At 34.1% G+C, this 18,868-nt stretch overlaps 1 protein-coding gene across 4 annotated transcripts in view; it reads left to right on the top strand.

Annotated features, from left to right (window-relative positions):
- iqsec3a (IQ motif and Sec7 domain ArfGEF 3a) overlaps positions 1–18,868 on the top strand; it is a 150,449-nt gene that overhangs the window by 112,706 nt on the left and 18,875 nt on the right. For all 4 annotated transcript variants that reach the window (XR_007827549.1, XM_051107361.1, XM_051107363.1 and 1 more), the window contains 5 exons: positions 3,054–3,220; positions 5,384–5,523; positions 12,145–12,270; positions 13,552–13,651; positions 17,589–17,750. Coding sequence is in view for 3 of the 4 variants with exons in the window: in XM_051107361.1 (XP_050963318.1) it covers positions 3,054–3,220; positions 5,384–5,523; positions 12,145–12,270; positions 13,552–13,651; positions 17,589–17,750 (695 nt within the window). In the remaining variant the exon portion in view is untranslated. The remainder of the gene's footprint in view (positions 1–3,053; positions 3,221–5,383; positions 5,524–12,144; positions 12,271–13,551; positions 13,652–17,588; positions 17,751–18,868) is intronic.

The following is an 18,868-nucleotide window of genomic DNA, read 5'->3' as shown; positions in this document are numbered from 1 at the left end:
TTGACAATGCTGGTCTGATAATCCAAATAATCATCTTGCTACAACAATTACTTTCCATTCATATGCAGGGGTGGGTCTTATTACAATTCTGAATCATAATGCAGTTGGAGCTATCAATGTTTCTAGGGTGATAGCCAAATATGCTTTTGTTTTCAGCACTGGAAATAATAAGACTGCTGATGATCCCTATGCTGTTGTGTGTGTGTGTGCGAGAGTGTTGCACACGTCTGCATCTGTCTGTGAGACACTGGTTTATAAATAACTGTGGTTGCATAACACAATCCGGCCTGTTCCCGGCTGTCTCTCCTGCATTGCCTTTGATATTTCCCAAACCTAAAAAAAACAGCGAGAGAAGGGGTAAATGCATATGAAATATAGCATTCAAAAATAATACTTTAATGAGTAAAAGTCATTCATTATTAGTGGTGATACTTAGTAAGCTTCATTATTACCATTGCTAATACTGTGAGTTTTAAACAAACCTGAATTGTTAAACTCAATGTCCTACAGACATAAATGCAACATAGGCTCATTGGGAAAAAAAGTGCTGCTTCATACATTTTTGCAAAATTGATAGAAAAATGACTTATATGTACAATTCACTGCAGTTTTCAGCTGAAATGAACACTAGTGGTAGTAAAACACCTACAACTTTTATTGTTTTTTACAGAAATTATGATTACGAGGCAGATTATCGGTTAATAAATTTATTTATTTATTTATTTATTTTTTTTTTTTTTTTTTGCATGATTTCTAGCACAATACTACGTTATGAGCTTAAAATATTTGTACCATAGTGCATGATTTGTAAACTAATACATTTTAATGTGTGCTTTACATAACCATCTCGATATATATGGCTTTTTATAATGTTGTATGCTTGCTTGTTAGCCCACCTGGTACAGGTACTTGTAATGCAGAGCAATGAGTTTTTGAAACAAAGTTTGCAATAAAAAAAGGATCAAAGACAGAAAACGTATCTCACATTTGCTTTTGTTAATAATATCAGTTCCATATGGTAAGGCTTAGTTTTAAAAATTAAACCTTGTGCTAAAGTGCATTAATCTTTTAGCGCCACTTACCGGATTTCATTTAATTTCCAAATTGCAGCAATACACACAACAACCAACACAATATAGAAAATCAGATTCACATTCATCTGTTTTAGATAAAAATGAAGACATTTTTGGCACCACTCACTGGACGTTTCATGTTGAAAGTATCATAAAAAGTGCAAGAAGCAACATAATGTAATTTAGCAGAAATGTTGCCACAGGCACATCTTCACAGTGAGCCTGGGTTGCTAAAATCATCCATTTTAATGATGAAAACTGTGGAATTACTTATCTAAGCGATTAAACTCAGGATTTTCACCTGGCAGATGATAAAACAAAGAGAAAATCCCCCCTCTGACTTACATTAAAGGAGAGAGCCAAGTCATATCAAGAAACCTTTGGAGAATATCCGTCCTACAATAGTGGAATCATTTGACTTAAGCCAGTAAACAACAATATAGCAACATTTTAGCAACCAATTCCTGAAAATCTTCCACAATATGTTATAACGTTGTGATAACAAGTATGCACCACTCACATTTTCCTCAGAAAATGTAAAAATTTGTCTTTATATTTTAAGGGGTGAGAACCAGAAGGGCGTAAGTGCCATTTTGGGTCAGATGGAGATAGGTCATTCTATAATTTGACAATGTGAAGAAAAAAGTTTTCCTTTTTCCCAAAAACCAAGACATGACCTTATGTAGTTGCTTTGAAACAATCTATATTGTATACATGTATAAAGTGCTATATAAATAAAGATGATCTGTTGAAAATGTACATAAAATATCATCTATGTTTGCTACTGTCCACCATGTTACCTTTACTGGGTAACACAGTTGACAGGTAACTTAGTTGACATTTTTAGTGTTTTGGACCTATACTTAACATGGAAGCCTAGAACTACTGAGCATATGGTATGTTTAGAAATATATTCTCATAAACAAAACATAAGTTTTAGTTAAATTGTCTTGTTAAAGTCTGTAGCAATAATACTTGTGTAACACTGTTGACAGGCAATTAATCCATCTTTGACACAGGTTTGCTAGTTTAACCAATATTAGGGGAAAGAGAGAGACTATAACTAGTGTTTCATCCATGTGCTTCTAAAGGAAATATAATCATACTGTGCAAATAATGCGAGAATTGGACAAACCATTACTTTTTGAGGGGGCATTTTCTAGTGGGTGACTTATAGTTGACAATGGTTTTTCGGACACAAATAAAACAAGTTATATCACAATAAACACTTATTATTTTTGAAGCGCACACCCAAATGTCTTGATAACCTAATCTAACTGAAGGCAAAACTATGAAATTAATCTATATTTGAGGTCATTTTCATACATAAATGCAGAGTAGAATGAGCAACTTTACAAAATTGGACAGCTGAATACCAGGGTTGTATGTGATATGAACATCATTTTTGAACAAAAGAAATGGCTGTTTCAACATACAGTAGTGTGTAAAATTAAGCATAAGGGCTTTATATTGATGAAAATATACAAAAAATATACTTCACAGACATGAGATGTACCCACAATTATAGAATGACTGAGAAATGAGAATGACCCTCTCGATTTGACCATTACCGTGGGCACCGTAGGCATTTAAAAAACAAATATATTCTAATAATAAAAGTTATTACACTATAGATGACATATAATAGATAATAGATTATACAGTCCAAATATAACACATCTATGAGGTATAAAGCATTTGCAATTAATTAGACTGTGATGACCTCATGACTTTTTTTTTCTTTTTCAGACATCTATTTCAATAGTATCTGTTAGGTAATAGGGATATTTTAGATAAGCAAGCAAGAAAGTAAGTACGTACGTGAATAAATAAAAACTTTTAATAAGCTGTTTTTAAACAAGTACCATCACATTTACAAATGATTTGTGACTATGAAAGATAAGCAACAGAAGGTTCTATTTATAAAAATGCCGTAAATAAACAGCTGTTGTCTCTTTCTTGTATCTTGTTTTTTTTCAGTCAGCGTTACTGTATGTGTAACCCAGACGTGGTGCAGCAGTTCCACAATCCTGACACAATCTTCATCCTTGCGTTTGCTATCATTCTCCTCAACACAGACATGTACAGCCCCAACATCAAACCTGACCGAAAGATGATGTTGGAAGACTTCATCCGCAACCTAAGAGGTGAGCCAGGAAGAACTAGAAAAGGAAGGTGTTTAAAGTGGGACGACCAAACACGAAACCTGTAAACCTGTAACTAATATGTTCTGAAGTGTACTTTTTTTTTCTCATGATTTGCTGTTGTCGAGTGTCATGACTGCTCTTATTTAGCATTTAAGTATTAACAAAACCTATTACTATTCTTTTTCTGCCTTTCCTTCAGTAAATGCAAATCTAGTTTTCCAACAGCGTATATATATAAACATAATCTTCCACTTTCTCTTCATCATAAGTTAGGTCATGATCATTTCACTTGACTAAGTGAGTGGGCGAAACCTAATTAAGCATCAAAGTATAATGTTATTGAAAGCACCCTAAAGCACATTAATTTAATGAAAACAGCCTGTGACATCAGCGTTCTGTTAATCTCACAGTGTAAACTTTCATTTTCATTACACTGTGACACAGAAACTGTCTGTACATTAACAGATTGTACGGTGGCACCCTGCACTCCTGTACTTTTGTCTCTAAACTCATCAAATTACAACTTTTCTCAGTGTAAAAAAGATCAGAGACAGGAGAAAAACAATGTTATTTTCAAAATGAAATCTGAAGAAACACTTTATAACACTTTATAATTACTTTAAAATTAACAGTGTATTGCTGATTGTTGGTTAATGCACTGCATTAAAGGAGAAGTCCAGTTTACATATAATGTACTCACCCCCTTGACATCCAAGATGTTCATGTCTTTCTTTCTTCAGTCGTAAAGAAATTGTGTTTTTTGAGGAAAACTTTTCAGGATTTTTCTCCATATAATGGACTGCTATGGTGCCCCGAGTTTGAACTTCCAAAATGCAGTTTAAATGCGGCTTCAAATGATCCCAAATGTGGTTGTAAACGATCCCAGCCGAGGAAGAAGGGTCTTATCTAGCAAAACAATTGGTTGTTTTCATAAAACAAAAATGCAATTTAAATACTTTTGAATCTCAAACGCTAGTCTTGTCTTGCTCTCCCTGAACTCTGTGTATTCTGGCTCAAGACAGGTATGTTGAAAAACTCTGATCGTATTTTCTCCCTCAATTTCAAAAATCATTTCAAAATCATCCTACATCGCTGCTGAAGCACCAACCCAGTCTTTGCAAAGTGAACATGCAAAGAAGATCAAACACCCAAAAAGGTAAAACTGCGATATAGGGCGATTTCGAAGTTGAGGGAGAACATGAGATGGGAGCTTTTCGACATACCCTAACTGTCATGAACCGGAAAAAAACTGAGGTCGGGAAGAGCAAGCAAAGATAAGACAAGCGTTTGACATTAAAAAGTATATAAATTGTATTATTTTTATGTAAATAACCGATCGTTTTGCTGGATAAGCCCCTTCTTCCTCAGCTGGGATTGTTTACAAACACATTTGGGATCGTTTGAAGCCGCATTTAAACTGCATTTTGGAAGTTCAAACTCGGGGCACCATAACAGTCCATTATATGGAGAAAAATCCTGAAAAGTTTTCCTCAAAAAAATTAAATTTCTTTATTTCTTTTTAGTGTTACCAATATTACAATATTTTGATATCATCTAAACTGCATTTGCTGCCTGTACCTTACAGTAATTGGCTGCAGCTCTGCATATTTTGTCTCTTATTTGCATAAAACCAAGTTTTTCTCAGATTTTTGACACTCACTGGCTCCACTCTGCTGTCAATCCCACAATCCCCCATACCATTTATCCCTCTCTCACAGGGTAAGGGAAAAAATGTAGGTTCCATATACATCTTCATCAATCTCCTGATCTAGTTTTGCATAACATCCCCTGATATTTTCATGGCTCCTCGAATCTCCCTAATTTTCATTAGACTTAATCTGCTTTGCTGCATATTATGTTCATAATGCAGATCTAGCCTAGTGGTTAGATAAACCACTTTGTCCTAAAAAAATTAATCCAATGGAAAATATCGCTTTTTACAAAGTTTTATTGTCCAGTTACTATTTATATTAAATAAATCAATGTTTATTAAAAAAAAATAAATTAATTAATTAATAAAATTGTGTAACAATGTGTATTCAATGCTGTTGGCCAATGGAGGATATGAAAGTAATACAATAGGACTTTGTGATAATTTTAATATTTTATATGATATGTTTTATGCATATATATTCGACATTTCTGATGTGTGTTTTTATTCAGGGGTAGACGATGGTGCAGATATTCCACGGGACATGGTAGTGGGAATATATGAGCGTATTCAGATGAGGGAATTAAGATCGAATGAAGACCATGTCACTTATGTCACCAAGGTGGAGCAAAGCATTGTGGGAATGAAAACGGTGAGTAAACAGTTTGGGGTTTTCTTTACAGCTAATATCCATATCATACTGCAACCAAATATATTCCACATGATTCTTAAATTGTTACAATTATCTAAACAGTCAGAGTTGGGACCATATTAAGATATGAATATACTGTATCTTTATGACATAGGTGTTCTGCTATTTCACCTCTACCATCTCTCTAAACGCTGCATGCATTGAGTGGCGTAATATAATAATTCACTGGGCAGTTGGTGATTCATTGCGGCTCACGCCTGTAGCATTGCTGCCATTCCTCATTACTGCATCAGAAGAACAGCGGCACCGAATAACCTCACAGTTTTTTCATTCATTATCTTACCTCAGGTTTACCCCTCACTGTTACATTTCCCACCCACACTGCAAAATTAATCACTGTTTTTGTCCTTTTTTGCCAGTAAAAAGCTCACTTTACTTGAGATCCAAAAGTGCATATTAAGATTTTAGAGCATTTTTCCATATTTCAAATAGGGCTGTCAAACAATTAATCGCGATTAATAATTAGTACACACACACATATATTAAGCAAAGAAACTTTTTTTGTATGCGATTAATCGTGATTAATCATTTGACAGCCCTAATTTCAAAAGATATATTCTTGACCTAAGTGTAGATGTTGTACTTTTTTTTTTCTAAAATGTGTTAGACTATATGTTTGAAAAGCAAATTTATGCACACCATTTTCCTGTTTGGTAGGAAAAATCTATTTAATTCAAGATATACTATCTGAAAACAGTTTTTCATGTCTTGCAGTTTTGTCCCTCAAGTAAATCTTCAAATTAAAATTTTTTGTTTTATTTATTATTTTTTTTCTAACTCCTTGCTGTAGCTCAAAAGGCTGGTCTTGAAGCCCTTAAACACTTTATGGCGAACGTTTGATAAATGTGCCTTAAGCACTTTACATCATCAGTAAAGCTCAGCATAATTCACTAGCATAGCATTGAGTGTATATTCATGATTTTTTATGTATTGGTAAATCTTGTAAATGCAGCCTGCTCAATTTTGCAATTTCATTAAAACCCATAACTCTCATTTGCTCTTTGCAATTTGATTCTTAGTCTGTAATATTGCTTTGTTGTGACATTTGTAACTGTCACAAGAAAAATAACCAAAGGTAGCAACACTACACTGTAAAAATGCGGGGTTAAAAACAACCCAACTTGGGTTATTTGGCAAACCAACGCTGGGTAAATATTGGACAGAACACATGCTGGGTTATTTTTGACTTAGCTGGTTGGGTTAAATGTTTTTACCAAGCATGCTGGGTTATTTTATTTAAGTCAACTATTGTTTAAAAATTATTATAATGCTGGCTTAAAATGGACCGGAACTTCTAAAAAAACACACAGAATTACTAGAGGCAACAGCGATAATCAAAAGATGAACGTCTATTATTAAGCAAGGACACATGGACAAAATACAAGACAGATTTAACTTATTTGGGTGAATGCAGCATAGTTTACAACATTTAAACTCTTTTAACAAGCATTTAAGACATACAAATTTAAAAGTAACATTTAAAAGTAGCATTTAAATTTTAGTGTATTCATCCGTTCTCTGTAATTATTTTTTACCGAAAAAGCTGGTGAAGGGCTGCTGTTCACTGGGGTAACTCCAAAAACTGCCCATAAACAAACAGTACTGACATTAGAGAACATATCTTAATGCCAAACTAAACTAAGTACAATAACGAATAAAATAATTTTTGTTTTATGCAAGGCAAAAGGCATTTCCATCCTGCGAAACAACCGCTGCTGACGCAGCTTATTGACATCTCGTCCTTATGTTGTGTTGTGTAAAATAATACAATGTACAACGCAATAACAACTTTTTTTTTGTGATTGTTTATTTTTAGTAAAGAACAGCCAGCATACATGGCTTACAAAATTATATACAGACCAGGGTTTGCCTTAAAAAAAAAAAAAAAAAAAAAAAACTAAAAAATTAAAATAAATAAATAAATAAATAAAAATACAAATAGAGAAAGAAAAACTATGGGGTGATATACTACATCTATACACACCTGTAATACCAACCATTTATCTTTAACGAACTTTAGTCTATCGAGTTATTATATCTGAAAGCTTCTCAATAAATTCTGACCATGCCTTAATTGTTCTTGCTTAGCTCTGTTGATCCTTGCTGTTGAGCGTTTTAACAGCGCAATATTTTTTGGTTCTATGAGCCATATTTTGTCAGCCAGGAAGGTGGGTTCATACTCTACACTGATAAGCATTCAAATTGAGATCAGAATTGTCATTCAGCAAACAAATATTGGGATGTTTAAGGATAACCCTATCACATATTTCTCTAACAATTAAAAAAACCTTATCCCAAAATTTACAAATAAGTGGACAGTCAAAGAACACGTGCATATAAGTCCCCACAGCATTAGAATTACGCAGTAACAACTTTATAAACAAAATATAATGTATACAAACCTTTATTTTGCTGGAGAAATGCACCAAATCGGCAACACTGAAAACTGGTCTCTCTAGTAGAAGACTCAAAAAGCCTGCGCTCTGACTGACTGTAACTCAGCAGCTGGGTTGTTTCATCAGAGACAGACTCAACCCAGCAGTAGGGTAGAAAAAAATAACCCAGTGTTAAAAATGATGTAGCAGCTTAGTTACAGAAAAACTACCTGGGGCACCTGGGTAAAAAATATTAAAAATAACCCAATAAAATGACCCAACAAGTTGAACCCAGCATTTGGGTTAAAAAAGTAACCCAGCACCTTGGTAAAAATATTAAAATAACCCAATAAAATGACCCAACGGACTGAACCCAGCATTTGGGCTTAAAAAAAATAACCCAGTATTTTTTAGAGTGTATGAAACGGCAAGACATTAATTGTTGTTTTTTAATATATTTAGAGTTAAATGCTTTAACCTTAATCGTTCATTCATTCAGAAACTCTCATTATTATTGTGCCAGATTAAATTGTTTTTGATTAAATTATAAATGATATCATATTTAAAATTGCATTGTCCCTATATTGGCTATAGTTACTTACAGTGTAGATAAATGTTGCTTAACTACTGTGAAATATGATTATTTTCAGTTTCCTGTCCTATTTCTTATCTGTTCACCAGTACAGGCTCGAAGATAAAAAGTTGTTTCACTATAGATCTTTTGACTCATACTGTCCCTCTGCTTAGATTTATGTCTTTTTTTATCTCACAGATTTATGAGAACACCTGCCACTGTCATTAAAAAGCATTTTAATGGCTTTATTGTTTTGTTCTCATAATGTCATAATCTGGTAGAGGACAATGCCCTAATCCACAAATGGGTGCAGTAAGTGCATTGTGTGTGTGTGTGTAGTTTTGAGTGATCAACCAGAATTTGTTATTTAGAAATCGTAAATGTAAATCTCTTTGTTTTGAATATTTATATAATTCATTGACATGTACGACATGTTACCACATGTTTTAAAGATGTTTAGATCTTTACTGGGTTTGCCTGATTATGTTGCTCAGGGCTGCATTTCCAAAAAGCATTGTGAGCCTAAGTAGATTGTAAAGACCATTGGTGCCAACGCAACCCAGATTTGTAAGCTTAGTTCCAAAACTTAGTGAGCTGCCTACTTAGGCAGAGGCAGATTGCTCAAACCCTTCACAGAAAAGGCAAAAGTGCATTGCGACAAAGTCTAAATATATAAAATAAAATACTTTTATGCAGTACTAAAACTTTCAATAGGTTTTTACTTTATGTGTGCTATGTATTTTTTATGCTTATTAAAGAATCACATTTGAAACCATTTTACCAGATACGTTTTTAATTCTAGCACACAGATTTCTTTACTATATAAGCAAAGTCAATGTAGAATGAAAGGCTTTCTGTTGCTTGTCAGTCTCCCTCAAGGTTCTTCTACTAAAGATGATCTCTATTTGCTGCAATGCAGTCTTTCTTTAGTGCTTAGCAACTTAGCGATCATAGAAATCAAGGACTTTGATTTAGTGAAATCTTTTCACATTCACCTCCAGTGTAACTCTACCTGACTCACAAAAAATATTTCATTCTCTCATAGCCAGGAGTCATATTTATTCACCTTGGACTGAAAAGCAAACACCTTTGAAAAACAGGATTTGAAAGTTATCCAAAACAAAAGCTGATTATAATAGAAATTTTTATTTCGTAGACATGAAGGGATTGCCAATTTGGGTAGCATAGCTTGATGTTTCAGCTTTTTGAGAGTGCATAAATGAAAATAAATCATTATAGAATACATTTATTCTATATATTATATTTTGCATTCTTCTTAATAAACTTCAATGACTTTGAATAGAAAACCTTTGCATTTCCTAGAAACTTACTGCCCTTTCTTTGGTAAATGTAATAGTAAAAGTCTCCTTACTCTTTCAATTAACTTTGCAGTCTCATATGTTCTCACAAGTGTGATTTCTGTATTGAATTGTTTGTGATAAACTTCTTAGATGTCAGAATTTTGTACTTCAGTAGGCTTTTTTATTGTATTTTCAAAGCAAATTGGATTTCTTCCACAGTTCATGCAGAATTCAGCCGACCCAAATAGCATGTGGAAATCTAGTTCTCTCTGTAACTGTACCCTTACTTTTTTTGAGTTGATAAAGATGTTGCTGACACTCTCTGGTCTCTCTTTTCCCCCTCACATCTCATTCATCACCTCTCTTCTCTCCTCTCAACCTCTGCCTGGTTGGGCTTTTCTGGTTTTGCTGTCGTTGGGGTTTTTGCAGGTCACATCCAAGTTTACAGAAGGGCAAATGTTGAGAAAACCTGCTGATTCTGATACTGTCCCCGAACTTTTTTGCTTGCTAGGATGTAAGAATGCATCAAATACAATGTCACTGTTTCTAGCAGGAGGTCCTAAGTAACATTTATATAATATTTATGATTAATGTGGTCCACGTTTACACAGAAGAACAAAAGCTCTGTTCAAAAACCATATAAAACTGTCTATAAAAACATCACTGCACTCTTAAAAATAAAGGTTCTTTATTAGCATCAATGGTTCTACGAAGAACCTTGAACATCCATGGAAGCTTTCAAATTCAGAAATGGTTCTTTAGATGTTTAAAATGTTCTCTGAAATGGTTCTTTTAGGAACTGTTCACTGAAAGGTTCTTTGGGGAACCAAACATGGTTCTTCTATGGCATCACTGCAAAAACACCCTTTTGGAACCTTTATTTTTAAGAGTGTGGCGCAGTCCCCATTATTTTCAGGTACCAAAAAACTAAATTATGCTTCCTTCTAAGATATCTAATTAAAAATGCTTATTATTTTACTCAATGTTTGTTTGTTAATTATGTTTATACTAATTAGAGCAGTCTATTATGTTGTTAGCTATGCATAATGCCAAACCAATTAGATCTACTACTTAGAGAAAGCTTTTTGTTAACATTCGCAAATTCACAATTCACAAATTGTTTAGGTGTTGCAGGACCTCCTGGAGGTATCTTTGTGTTTATCAGTTGTAGATACAGTTAGCACAGAATCAAGGCAAATGACAAATGTTTATCACAGAAATTTGGTGTGAAGATTGTTTTTTTTTTTTTTTGAAGCAACGGTTGTTTATTTATTATTTATTTACATCTGCAAGACATCTGCAAGACATCTGCAAGACATCTGCAAGACGTAGTTAGCGTTAACCTTACAGTAGTACGCAACACTGCCCTAATAGCACATGTACATCCCAGAGATGTCTATTTGACGCCTGCATTTACATCTACAAGACGTATTTTTAGAGTGTTTGCTCATCTGCAATACGTCTATAGGACGTCTCCTATCAGATGTCAAATAGACATCTAGATGTCTTTAAGATGTTTGTGGTTTATAATGTATGTAAAACTGACATCTTACAGACGTCTGTCAGATGTTTGTACACAGCAGATGCTTTCCAGATCAAGTGATCTTTAACAGACATCTTGCAGATGTACATGTGCTATGTGGGTGGTTACTGTTAGACTTTCAAAATCCTTCCTTACTTGAATTGAGATTTTAATCATTTCATTTTTAAAGCACAGCTACCAAAAATCTGACTTTAGCACCTCTTTTTACTTTGAGATCATTCTTGGATTAAATACAGATTTAAAATCATAACAAGATATAGTTTAATAGCTATGATACTGTTTTTAAAATCAAATCTTTGTATAGTTGTGACAGGAAACACAGGAAAAATCAGGTAATCTTAAAAAGTAAAGCATATACATAAACTCAAATAGGTAATAAAACAGTTATGAAATAAACGTGTCCTGTTCTGTGTCCTGGGCCACAGCAAACTTCCAGAGAGACTGCAGGATGACTATGAAGTATTTGAATAATATATAATCAACATATGAATATATTATTAATGTAATTAAAGAATTAAACTTTAATGCTAAAAAAGAAAAACCTGAAAAACGTATAGCTGTGGAATACAGAACATAACATCTGGAATCACAGAATGAATCATGGTTAATTTAATATCTTCACATTCTTGAATACGAATACATTCTTGAGTTGTTAAATATTGTGTTGGACAAAATGTTAAACAACTGTTTTAAATGTAATTTGAAATAATGAAATGTCACTCAAGATGGGTCTTTTAGAGAAGTAATTTTACGCGTGTCCATCCTCAGGTTCTGTCAGTGCCTCACAGGAGACTGGTGTGCTGCAGTCGGCTGTTTGAAGTGACTGACATCAACAAAGCCCAGAAGCAAGCTGCTCACCAGAGAGAGGTCTTCCTCTTCAACGACCTACTTGTGGTAACTACAAGTCTCATTTTATTATGTAGATCTTTATTTATTGCATTTCCTGTTCTTTATTGATTAGTCAAGGCAAGGAAAAAGAAGATTATGATTATGTTCAGAATTGCAGACTGCCATACTACTCGTACATACACTGTGCCCAGTGAGCATTTTCCATATGCAGAGAATAATGCACTAAACTAAATCTTTATTTCCATGCTCTTTTTGCACTCTACAGAGTTGTTCCCCATTGTGTGCAAATCTAATGAAGTCCTCTCTCCCACAACTGCTCACATAATTTGGTCAAAGCCACAAAGTACAGCTCTTGAAATTAATCAAAGATTAAATGTCTGTTATAATTAATGGAGGGCATTAGACTGACTGAAATGCTATCACAGCAGTGTATTAAACTATTCTCATAATTGCAAGAGCTCATGTTAATCTGGCCATATAAAAAGGCAAGTGAAAACCACAAAACATACTTTTCCCATTACAATTATAGGTGGAACTGGGTGAAATGAGGCTATTTCAAAAATACAAATGACATCTGCGAAATGAAACACGCTCTTCGCATTGTATATGAAATGGAAAACGGAGCAATATATAAAATCCACATATCCAGTCAATATCAGGCGATTACTCATTATTATGTTTTTGTGGCAATATTGATTCTCATAACGCTTTTCTAACTTCGTACAAAGAGTTTTTGGCATTAATTGTGTTGAGATATGAGTTGGCACAGTGATTATTTTTCTTCTTTACGAGGGTCTCCCGCTTCCCGTAGATTTGTGGCAGACTGAAATATAGGTTCAATATTGTGATATTTTGAGTAAACCAGTAGGGAGTCTAGTAAGTAGACTCTCAACACTACACTAATCTGTGTGGCCTTCTATTTCTCACGTACTCTCAATCACTTACAACCTAACACTGAAAGACGGATAGCAGGGTCATAGTGTGTGCCATTAAAAATTGAATCAAGAATGTCAGCTGAGAATTCAATTCCGGGACTTAAATTGAATTTGAATTCATACCAAACAGAATGAATAATTGCATTTTGAATCTAAGAAAGTATAAAATTAAAATGTATTGGAAACTGTCATTTTAACTAGCTTGGCAACATGCTAACAAAAGTGTTTGAGTTGAGGAATGTTATTTGTGTGGCGTGCTGCTTACGTAGAGCGTTCCGAATTATGTATAAGGTACCATTTTAGTTAGTAATCTGCAGCATTTACCATTTTTCCTCTTTTTTTTTTGCTCTAGTGAATGACTAATTAGCATTTCCATTTCTTTTCTTCACAGATTTTGAAACTGTGTCCAAAGAAGAAGAGTTCAGCTGCCTACACCTTTTGCAAGGCCATGGGACTGCTGGGCATGCAGTTTCACCTGTTTGAAAACGAATGTAAGATCATACCGTTTTCTAGGCTCACTCTGAAAATCTGTGCAAAAACTTACCAAATCATACAATTCACTGCAATTTCTAGCTGAAAATTGTATGCCGTTCCTTGCACAATACTACTGTAATTATAAATATGTATTGTACAAATAAATCTTGAAAACTGAGACACAACAAACAACCAACAAAACAAACATCAATTTCAAACAAAATCACATACATCAATAAATAAACCATTGTTACCTTGTTCTCCCTTGAACCAGGAGCTAAACTCATAAGTTCCATAAGAATCCGTGAATCAACCATGGACCCATGCCTTGGTTGGCGTGCCTCGCTTAGCGTTCCTTGCCTAGCATGCTTCGCTTAGCGTCTAATACTATACATGTTATATCTGCTCCATTCAGTAAATTTGCTGTCATAATTAAAGACCCCAACCATAACCTATTTCATTTAACAAAATCAAATCATATACACAATGAAACATGAAATAATGAAACAAATAATAATAAAATGATTCAAAAACCACAAATGTAACCCTGGACCAGAAAAAACAGTCATAAGTAGAACGGGTATATTTGTAGCAATAGCCAAAAATACATTGTATTGGTTTAAAATGATCTATTTTTCTTTTATGCCAAAAATCATTAGGATAGTAAGTAAAGATCATGTTCCATTAAGATGTTTTGTAAATTTCCTACTGTAAATATATCAAAACTTAATTTTTGATTAGTAATATGCATTGCTAAGAACTTCATTTAGACAACTTTAAAGGTGATTTTTTTTTTTTTTTTTTGCACCCTCAGATTCCAGATTTTCAAATAGTTGTATCCCAGCCAAATATTGTCACATCCTAACAAACCATACATCATTGGAAAGCTATGTATTCAGCTTTCTGATGATGTATAAATCTCAATTAAAAAAAAAAAAAAAAAAATTACCCTTACCAAGGGTCCAAGGTCACAAATAATAAAGTAGCACATTACTTCAGGTTTCGTTACAATGCACAATATACTGCTATGACCACAAAACACTTTTGCCATAGTTGAGGTTTGCAACACATAACCATGATATGTTTTGATGTATGGCAACCAACATAATAAAATATTACACACATCCTAAGGTGTGTTTCCCAAAAGCATCATCAGCTAACTGGTTGTAAGTTCCATTGAACTCTACTGGTAATGATGCAACTTGCAACCATAGTTTTGGAAAGAATTTCCTGTGTTTTACCTTTGTAGGGTGTAGGTAGTGTAGGTAACCTGGTCACTATGGAGTGAAGAAAAACTTCATGCAAGATCTAGACAATTACGTGCCTTTCAAACACCCACTTCACAGATTTCCTTCCAACAAAAAGAATACCACATGATAAACGAAGATGACAGGCACCCTCTCATTTTCCAATTAAGGTGGCCACAAGCATTTCTCTTTTCCTCCCACTCTTTCGCTTTCACACACACACACGCACGCACACAAACATTCATAGCAGCTGGGCTGTAATTAAGCGAGATGAGAGTGTTATGGCTCGCGCTCGTATTTCGCCCCATTCGAATCTGTAATGATTGACTGAACAGACTGGACGTGATAGGAGAGACACAACCGAGTAAATCAACAGATAAACAAACATGTTTCCAGCCAGGACCAAGATAATAAAAGACTCTGAATAATTGCTGAGTAGCCAGTCACTCAAATGATGGCGTTTGTTTATAAATGTAATTGCTGCAAGAAGTAAATGTAATAAATGTAATTGCTGCAAGAAATAAAAAAAAGTGTAATAAAGGTGTTATAAAGGTGTTATGACTGTGTTACAAAGGTATATAATATACTGGAACTATGTAAGAAGTTTCAAAGCCAGTCAGAACTTATTTGATGTTTAACAAAACATCATCCTACCCTAGCAGCTGGCTGCTAATATCACTTAAGCTGTGTAGGCTACTAGTCGGTAATAGCCAAATAACAATTTAGGCAGTGTTTTAGGCTATTGCTGTAAAGTCTTTCTAAAATCTTACCAATTTAAAAGGATATAGAAATAATGATAATAATTTTGTTTTAATTTTTTAAAACAAACATTTCCACCTGGAATACGTTGAGTTGCCTCCAAATTCGCTCAAAAATACTCCTCAAAAGTGGGTCGAAATGAAATCGCAATCGCGATTAGGCAGAAGCTGTGATTGTCATGCTTATCTCTCAGTGAAGCACGGTTCTGTGATCAGCAGTAAAGTATCATCCGAAGGCCAGAGGGCGTTCTCACGCAGAAAATCGCCGCAACTGAATAAACAGAAGATTTTCATTGATTCAACGTGACTAATAAACACATGACTATGACAATATATGGTTTATCTGAGTTCTTATTAATAAAAGGTTCATTATAATAAAGTATACTTGTGACCCTGGACCACAAAACCAGTCTTATGTTGCGTGGGCATATTTGTAGCAATAGCCAAAAATACATTGGATGGGTCAAATTTATCGTTTTTTTTTCTTTTATGCCAAAAATCTTTAGGATATTAAAGGGGTCATCAGATGCTAAGTTCACTGTTACATGTTATTTGAACATTAATGTGTGTTGGCAGTGTATGTACAAATCTACCCTATAATGATAAAAACCCATGCAGTGATTTTTAAGTAATCTGTAAAAATAATATCCTCTTTTTCAAATCGAGCCGTTCTCGAGCTAATTTGCATTTAAAGCAGCCTCGACCAGAATGAGATGATTTTTGCGGAGCTGATTTTGGCAAGGTAAAAAGGGTGTTGTTTTACACAACCATTGAGAATTTTTAACCAAAGTATATTATAGACTTTTCATTAAGACCCTAAAGAATCATATCAACTATCAACAAAAAATGGGCATCCGATGACCCCTAAAGTAAAGATGTTCCATGAAGATATTTTGTAAATTTCCTACCGTAAATATACCAAAAACGTAATTTTTGATTAGTAATATGCATTGCTAAGAACTTCATTTGGACAACTTTAAAGGCAATTTTCTCAATATTTTGACTTTTTGGCACCCTCAGATTCCAGATTTTCAAATAGTTGCATCTCGGCCAAATATTGTCCTTTTAGATGATGTATAAATCTCAATAGCGAAAAATTTACACTTATTACTGGTTTTGTGGTCCAGGGTCACATTTATAGTGCAATGCCTTTATCACTGGCTAAAATACTGTGAAATATGTTGTGTGCCTTACTCTGTGTAAGAAGTCGCATCATCTCACAGATTTATTTCAAACACTCGACTGACTTTATGAAGTGAGTTTGGAGTAAAAGCATGTTATTAAATGTGGTGTGTTCACATGCTTTCAGATATACTACACAGAGCCATAGTTCACTGAGAAGCTACGCAAACAGCTGTCATTATCAATGATTTCTTTTGATTTCATAATCATGCAATAATATCGTCAGGGTTTTTTTGTCTAACCTATTAGTGAGCTACGGCCCTGTGTAGTAAATGCTGCTCCATCTGAAAGCAGGTGATGAAGATTTACTGCTAATTACAGATTACAAAATGCGCATGGAAATCGCATTTGATTAATCGTGCAGCCCTAGGTCCCGCTATTATTCACTGGCCCTCAAGTGTAATTTAAAAATGTCCAAATGTATGTGGAACACAAAAGAAGACATTTTTAAAGAATCGTTTCCAGTAGTGACCATGTCTGTCAAGCTTCAAAAAAGGACAAAAATACACACAAACAAGTATAACATGACTCATATGACTCATATGCTATATATTCACATCAATACATCAAATTATGTCGTGTTAAGGTTATAAAAAACATATTCTATTTTTCTGCCTACGTCGGCATTGATGGATAATTGAATCTGAAAGTGAATGCGTTTTAGATGTGACCTTCAGAAGAAAGTTGTCAGGATTGTCATTGAATAACAACCTAAACCTTAGTTTTTTGCTAATGTAATGTTTCTATTTTGTCTGTTTTTGTTTCAGACTATCCTCACGCCATCACTATCGTGTCTCCATGTTCGGGCTCTGATAAGAAGCAGGTGTTGAATTTCTGTGCTCAGAGCGCAGAGGAGCTGCTCAAGTTCGTAGAGGACCTGAAGGAGTCCATCGCTGAGGTGTCAGAGATGGAACAGATACGAATTGAATGTGAGTAGGCTGTGTGTCAAAATACGGAGTGCATATGTATAAAAGATACCTTAAAACGTGGCTTAGAGGAGTCTGTCATTACTTTTGTAAATGACTAACAAAACTCTTTTCTTTATAGGAAGACTTTTTTGAAGCAACGACCTGAGCCATATCTATAGAGAACAGTATATCATAGACTTGTGGGTGGCTCTTTTGAGTTGAGCTAGTAAGCAATCAAGTGAAAAGATAGTTTTTCATTTTTTTTTCTTGCTTTGTGATGTGAATCAGCAGTCTGCTCTTGAATATTGGACAGTGTTTCCATGGTAACACTGGGTAATGCTGCCCATTTGCTGGGTTAACAGAAGTAATCCAGTTGTTGGCAGCTGCGGTAAAACAGATGCTGAAACACCTATGATTAATAAGATTTTTTTTTGCTAAACTTTTACATTTAACAGATGCTTTTATCTTAAACATCTGTCAGTGCATTCAAGACATACAGTTCATGTATTTTCTGGGCATCAAACCCATGATCTTGGCCAAGCTGATGCCATACTTTATGGATTGTGCTACAAAAAAGTTGCTAAGGTTGTGACATTAATGGGAACAAAAGTTACAATTCTGCAATTCTTCTACAAGTTACATCTAGGTATTACAACACTACAGTATTAAACTTAGTTGAAATGTATCTCAATCTATGAGCTAAATATTACATCAGTTTTACCTGATAAACTTTAGATATTTAAATATACAATGCATACTAAATAAGTTTACATAGTTTCTTAATATTTACGTCTAGTATCGTGCAAAAGTTTGTGGTCAGTAACTGTCAATAAAATAAAATAAAATAATTTAACAAGTATACATTAAATGATGTAAGCCCTTTTCTGGCAATTAATAATAAAAAAAAGGGGGGGGGGTACTTTTGCTACTTTTTATCTCACAATTCAGATTTTTTTTCTCAAAATTTCAAGATTATAAATAGTTATCTTGCAATTCTGACTCCATTTTTTTGCAATTGCAAGTTAAGTCAGAATTGTGAGATATAAACTTGCAATTCTGAGAACATATCAGTTTTTTATCCCCTTGCAAGTTTTTATCTCACAATTCTGAGAAAAAAGTCAGAATTGTGTTATCTTGCA

Source organism: Labeo rohita, chromosome 4, assembly GCF_022985175.1.
Source record: "Labeo rohita strain BAU-BD-2019 chromosome 4, IGBB_LRoh.1.0, whole genome shotgun sequence".
Lineage (NCBI taxonomy): Eukaryota > Metazoa > Chordata > Actinopteri > Cypriniformes > Cyprinidae > Labeo > Labeo rohita.
Note: the sequence above shows the minus strand (reverse complement) of the source record. Positions and strands in the feature narration are given on the sequence as shown.